This window comes from Adiantum capillus-veneris, chromosome 15, assembly GCF_014529385.1.
Source record: "Adiantum capillus-veneris isolate H3 chromosome 15, ASM1452938v2, whole genome shotgun sequence".
In the NCBI taxonomy this organism is placed as follows: domain Eukaryota; kingdom Viridiplantae; phylum Streptophyta; class Polypodiopsida; order Polypodiales; family Pteridaceae; genus Adiantum; species Adiantum capillus-veneris.
In genome coordinates, this window is record NC_140945.1 from 144002434 (window position 1) to 144009620 (window position 7187).

General features: G+C 42.8%; 1 protein-coding gene across 1 annotated transcript; it reads left to right on the top strand.

The window, feature by feature from the left end:
- The first annotated feature begins 3808 nt into the window (after window positions 1-3808).
- LOC147441612 (uncharacterized) lies at window positions 3809-6590 on the top strand. The gene has a single exon (XM_086483186.1). The coding sequence runs from the start codon at window positions 4145-4147 to the stop codon at window positions 5903-5905; it is 1761 nt and encodes a 586-aa protein (XP_086339312.1). The 5' UTR covers window positions 3809-4144; the 3' UTR covers window positions 5906-6590.
- The last annotated feature ends 597 nt before the right edge of the window (window positions 6591-7187 follow it).

Genomic DNA, 7187 nt, shown 5'->3' on the forward strand with positions numbered 1-7187 from the left:
TGCCTATATTTGTGGGTACGAGAAATCTACACACCCATGTCTACATGGCAAATGCATGTAGTGGACAAAACCCCTTTGCCTCTTCTCTAGCTGTAGCAATTCACAACATCTTAACATCTCTTCACAACAGATCCTTGTTCGAGAGACTACTTAGCACATTACATGTTGGCCCCCAATCTGAGTATCATGCCGTTGAAAGCTTTCCAACTTAAGGTCGCATCTGTAGAGAGGAAGAGAGGGATCATAGTTCGCTTAACTCTAAATTTTTTTGTAATCCCGAAGGTAGACTTTAATAAAAAACTAAATCCAAAATCTAATCTTAAATCTGACATAATTGAACATATGGTGATTCTGAGCTAATTGAACATGGTTAGTGGGTGAGTTAATAGGTGTCAAATTTCGATGGGAATATCCATATTGTTGTGTACCTAGTGTTTGCTCTTTGGGCAAAGCCTTCATTGACATGCCCTAGGATCTAACCTAAATGTAATATACTCTAATCTTAAATCAAACATAAATCTAGATCTAATCTAATCTTAACTCAATGTAAACCTAAATCTAAGTTAATCATAAATCTAACATAAACCTAAATGTAATCTAGCTTAAATCTAAATATAATATAATCTTAAATCTAACCTAGCTAATTTTAAATCTAACATAAATCTAAATCTAATCTAATCTTAAACTCAACGTAAACCTAAATCTAATGTAATCTTAAATCCTAAACCTAAATGTAATCTAACTTAAATCTAACCTAGCTAATCTTAAATCTAACGTAAATCTAAATCTAATATAATCTTAAACTCAACATAAACCTAAATCTAACATAAACCTAAATATAATCTAACCTAATCTTAAATCTAATTTAAATCTTAACCTAATCTTAAGTCTAACCTATTTTTAACTTTAGCATAAATTTTATATATAAGTTAAATGTAATCTAACTTAATCTTAGATCTTAATCTAACCTAATCTTAAATGTAATTTTAAATCTAACTTAACCCTAAATCTTAATAACATTTCATTTCATATTTTCTCTACTTTATCTCTCTCTCTCTCTCTCTCTCTCTCTCTCTCTCTCTCTCTCTGCTTTATATATCTCTCTTTACTTTATCTCTCTCTCTCTCTCTCTCTCTCTCTCTCTCTCTCTCTTTCAAAGACACAATGTGTGTGTGTGAGAGAGAGAGAGAGGTTGAGAGGGAGAGAGAGGAGAGGGAAGGAGCATACCTGGCTCTCCTTCCTCTCTTCGTGTGTGTGTGTGTGTGTGTGTGTGTGTGTGGAAAAGAGAGAGAGAGAGAGAGAGAGAGAGAGAGAGGGAGAGTGCGGGTTTACCTGTTTCGCTAGAGCGTCGAAACTCAGATATGAGATCTGAGTTTTTGGCGCTCTCGATTTTTTTTAACCCCTGTTGGCGTCGTTATGAGCGTTGCTATAGTATTTATTGCATAGCGACGCCGTGTATTTTAATATTTGAGCGCCGCACTGCTAGCATTGCTAATATGAAGAACCTCTTGTAGTGTAGTCGTATTCCCATGAGGGACATACTCGAGAGGGGTAAACAAGTCACGATGCGGTAATGTGCTTTGTAGCACCACTATCAAACTACCACACATGTGAATCTGCAGCAACCGACATACATGAATGATGTATAAAATGATCATAACTCCATTCTCTAAATGCCCGCTCTGCATCTACATCAACATCACAATCTCCTTTCACAAAAGCACCACTATCAAACTACCACACATGTGAATCTGCAACAACTGACATACATGAATCGTGTACAAAAGGATCATAAGTGCATTCTCTAAATGCCCGCTCTGCATCTACATCAACATCACAATCTCCTTTCACAAAAGATTCTACAAAAGCTGCACTTGTAGTGGAAGTAGCCTCTTTCTTCTTGGCCTCTTTTGCCTTCAATTTAGGACACTGCTTTATCAAGTGATCATTAGCCTTGCAATAATGGCAATGCATATTCTTTTGCCCTTTTCACCAGAATTTCTAGACATGGTACTGTTACCAGAAGCATTAGGAACAAGCGATTTGCTACTCAACTGAGAAGTGGCCACATTGCCGTCACCACCTTTTCCTTGAACAACAACAAAAGCCTGTTCAGTTGCACACTGTTCAGCCCTGTTCTTTCTTGAAAGTGACTCTTGTAACATTGACGTGCATAATGCGTCAAATTTGACAGCTTGAGGGTTCCCTTGGGTCATAAGTCTCCAAGTACTAGCAAAAGTATGGTAAGAATCTGGCAATGCATCAATAATAGTCTGCACAAGTGAACTGTTGGAAATGACTTTACTTGCAAAAATGAGTTGCTCATTAATATCCTTGATACCAACAAGGAAAGTGTCCATGTCATCTTCCTCTTGCATAATCTTCGACTCCAACTCTTAATGCAACAATGCAATTTTAGTCTCATTGCGGCTTGCATAAAGACCAACCAGAATATCCCAAGCCTGTTTTGCTAATTTAGCTGAGAGAATGTGGGGAGTGATACTGCGCTTCACATACAATGCAATCAATGCATGAGCCTTTGCATCTCTAACATCCCAACGAGTTTGTTCAGGCATAGGCAAAACAACTCTAGCAGCAACAAGCATGCCACTAAAACCTACAACATCTTCAAGAGAGCATGTATCCACAGAAGGCGGACATACATTGATGCCTTGCACAACATTCCAAACGCCCTTTGACACAAGAACATGTGTCATCATGTAAGCTCACATTGGGTAGATATCCCCATCCAATTTATTCTCATCAGCAAACATCTTGAAAACATCTGTGTTGTTGTCAACCATGGCGAGTGACTGCACGTGATGTGAAAATTGCTTGAAAAGAGGAAAAAATGTAGTAGGATGAACACGTGCCATATAGCACAACCCAAAGAAGACTATAAGAGACATGTTTTGCAAAAAATCGCATAGACAAAAATTTTGCACAAAAGGACCAAATTGCATGCGTAATATTGCCTGTATTGGAAATAGAGGCCGAAATGAGCCTGAATCAAAATTATGAGCAAACCAAGCTCTACGAGCTTGCCCAAAGTATTTGTCGACCTGCCAACGCTCACCCAATCCGAGAAAGTGAGCAGGCAAGTGCTGGTGGCGCTGGCAACTATGCCTAGGACGTACAACCTGCTTTGATACCAATTGTTGGAATTAGGGTTGCAAGGAAACACACACAACTTGGAGGAGATGGAGAAGTTCAAGGCACACAATAGAGAGTGTATTGCTTAGTGCACAAATGGAAAGATAAGTTAGCTCTAGAATGATGCAATGCACGGGGGAAAAATCCTCCTAGTGACGCAAAAAATGCCCTGATGGTCGTAAGTGTGTTCACAAACATCACTACCACATATATGGTAACATGGGACGCTTGCTAACGAGGCAAGAGGGCCCTCCAAAGTTCATGGGCCCTACAAGGTGTGCGGGAGGGGGGAGCCCTATAAGCAACACAGATTTCACAATGTAGGTGAAGGGCCCTGCATTTTAATGGGCTTATGGACGAATCTAAGAGCCCTTCCCCACAGACCCACTAAAGGGAAGATTCATTGAAGGGCACTTTATCAACGATGAACAGGTTGAAGCTTTGCACCCTGATTACCACCGGCTCTACATGCTCAGATAACCGCCAGCAGTGCCAATCCAAATGGCGGGTCTCACATGTTGGGACCGTCCAGTGAAAAGGAAGGCGTTTTGTGCCGATTGCGCTGCATGTGAGCCGGGTTATGGTTGAGGCTATGGGGCTCGCGACCCTCGCAACATGTTTTTGAAGGGCCCTCTCAATGCGCCTTTGGAGGGCCTATGGGGGAGCGCTCTCGGATGTTTGTGAATCTTGTGAACCCAGCCTTAGTAAGAGTGCACAAAGAATCACGAAATGACATTCGTTCAAAAGAATTGACTTTGGACATAATTTCAAAAATAGTGGAGTTGGGCGGGCTGCAGCGGACGTTAATTACAAGCTGCACGGCTGCTACGGCTGGGATTAAAAATTTAAACACGCTATAATTACGAAGTAATCCTCGCGCACTCGCGCAAACGTTCTTGCCCTGCCTCACTGCGTCGCTCTGCTTCCCCTGCCTCCTCCCCTGGCTTTTCCCCTGTCCTCCGCTCCCGCCTATCTCACTGTCCCTGTGTTCATGCACGATCTCGCTATGGCCGCCGCTGCCTTCTTCGCCAAGCTCGCCCACTTCCTCTCCTTCATGCGTGAGCATCCCAAGCTCTCATTCCTGCTGCTGCTTCTCCTTTCTTCTCCCATTTACCGCATTCTTCTCTACTTCACTCCCCTTCTACTTTCCACGGCTCTTTGCATTTTTGCGCTCATCACCCTCGCTCCCTATGTCACAGCTACAGACGCAGAAGTGGAGAGGCAGTCTCTGCTCGGAGCAAGCTCTTATCAACGCAAGTCCAAGAGCAGCTCTAAGACAACCACTAGCAAGGGTGAGATGGATCTGGATGGAGATGGGAAATCTTCTTCACCAACATCTGTACTGTTTCCATCGTCATCTTCTCGGTCAGCTCCATCTGGCTCGTCTGCTTGTCCTTCTGTGCCTGCCCCTCCAAGCCCTACTGCTGAGAACTCATGGATGAGCTGGATGAGGGGGCTCAATGAAATAGGTCGGGCGTGGGTGGAGAGCAAGCTCACAGAGCAGGGGCTTGCACTTTCTGAGCCTGCTAATAGGGAGACTCTGTTAGCTCTTATTGAGGGCTCATTTGCCGAGCTTGTTACTGTAAAGGATATTAGAGATTTTGAGGTTTTCTCTGTCATGGGCAATGATATCGATGCGGATCAAAATGTAATGCAGTCAAAGGACATAAATGATGATCTGCCGAGGAAGGATGATTTGGAATGTGGGAGTGAAGAACCTCGTGTGCAGAAAATGAGTGCGGATGAGCATTCTGTCAATACTGCTGGTGATGACATGCGGATGGCACTGAAGGAAGTCCCTGTAGACGAACCTCTACCTAAATCTTTTACCAACAGTCAAGTGGATGAGAATGCTCAGGCCAAAGAACATCTTCCAAGTGCTGATGCTGGCGCATCAGACAATAGCAGAGCCGACAAAAGTGCTCTTGAATCAAAAGATGGCACTGAGGCTTCCTCTAAGCAAAGCATTTTGCGACATGGTGTCAGCACCCTAAATGACAAACCTCTCCCCTCTCATGAGAATTCTTCATCAGTGAATGATGTTAGTGTGGATGCTGCTCAAACCAGCAACATCATGCCCAAGACTCCTTCTAGAATACCAGCTCCAAGCAAGCTTTTTGAGGCATCAAGAAGGATATTCTCAAAAGAAGAGCAGAGCAAGTCCATGCTCCCCAGATCTCCATTCCAACTGTCTGGTAGGTTTCAGCCTCCAAAACCTTCTGCAGGATCAGGTACTACTCAAACCAAATTAGAAAGCAGTGTCAGCGCAATTAAGCTTCCAAGAAGATTTTTAGAAAGGTCGAAGAGCATCTCAAGCAAAGATGGAAGCAAACCAAGTGGCAGTAGTTCAACAGACAAACCAACCACTGGGAAGGCTGATGGGGAACCCAGAGTGGCTTGTCAAGGCGAGATGAATCTACAGAGCAATGCAGGAAAAGGTAATGTGAATGATACTGGCAGCGCACTAGCGGGCAATCTTGGTGATTTTGCTGATGGAGTTGATGGAGAGGGCCCCAAATTTGATGAAGACCTGGAGGTGGAGGAGGCACAAGCACTTGTACGAAGTGAGCTAAAGATGCTTGAGGTGGAGCTTGAGGAGGTTGCGGCAAAGTTGCCCAAGCTTGAAGAGGCCCTGGTATACCAGAAGACTCCTGTGAAGTCTATGACAAGCACGGAAACTATGTTTAGCCCCACACGGACACCGCTTAGAAGTAACATTACCCTTTTTTCAGCACTTCCAACCTCCAAATAGTGGGCTTCATTTTGGTTACCCACATTCCTTAAGGAGAACTTGTGGAACCGACTCTTTTTGGCTTGTGAGGGATGCTCTGACATGTGCCTTATATGATTAGCATGTGTATACATATATATTGCCTCGTTGCTGTAGCACTCCCAAATTTTGTCTTGTAGGTTGGAGGTGCTTTGCAACAAATTTTGAGCTTGCCGCAATTTTTGTGGAGATGATGAAGAGTGCGTGGCTTAGTCGTGAAGATTTCCTTGCCATGTGTATGGCTTCTCAAGGAACCCTTTTGCTTTGGGCCTGCAAAAGAACTGCTGCTACCGAGGGGCATGCTCTGCAGTTTCGAATTTCTGTATAATTGCTGCTTGAATATTCTGTTAATGATGTGAGCCAATGGTTCAAGAATGAAGTACTTAAAACCAGGTTTTAGTGGTTGAATGCGAAGGCGTGGATCTCCAACGTTGGCATGTAACAAGAATTGGATCTATTTGGAAAGCCAGAAATGCTGAAGTTTTTGCCAGTTATGCTGTCCCAAACCCAGTGTTTTGCCTTTGCCTCTTCTGTTGTCACCTGCCTTTTTCAGCTTGAAGTATCTGTGCTCAAGGTGCATGAAGTATACTTAAGTTATTTCACCATACTTGGATGAGTGACTCTATGAGTGCATCTATCTAATTTTATCAATAAAATTTGCTTTGCTCATGTGGTCTGGATATGACAATGGCAATGCTTTCTCTTTTTAGAGTGGGTAAAGAGTACCTGAAAGCATGTTTGCAGCCAAAGATACAAGGGCTCCAAGCTTTAACGTCTACGAGATAAAAAACAAGTGAAATGTGATTTGAGCACCACTCGTTGCGGGTGCGAAAGAGGCCACATTTTATGGTCTTCCGGGAAGAACGAAGGTATGTCGAAGCCAAATTTATGGGTATTCTTTTTTGCTTCTTGTTAAAGGATTGGAATGACTCAGATTTACAAGTTTTCCAAGGAGGTTGTCTATGTGCAATTGTACCCTACCCCCAATTGTACCTAATTAGGTATGCGGTGCCTCTCGAACAGAAGCTCATGATGTTATGCATTGTATGAAAAACATTGAAAAAGACTTCCTACACGAGAAAAAATCTTGTGATGAATCAAGACCTTAAATTCTTTCAATGTTACAAAGAAACATGTGTGCAGTTCATTCGTATGTTGGTCTCTCCAAATGTGTACATAGCCTTGGTCATCCAACATTTGGTATCCAGTCGAGATTGCTCTACTCGCACCTTGGTTAAGAAGTGTTGGCTTTCTTTTGCCTTAT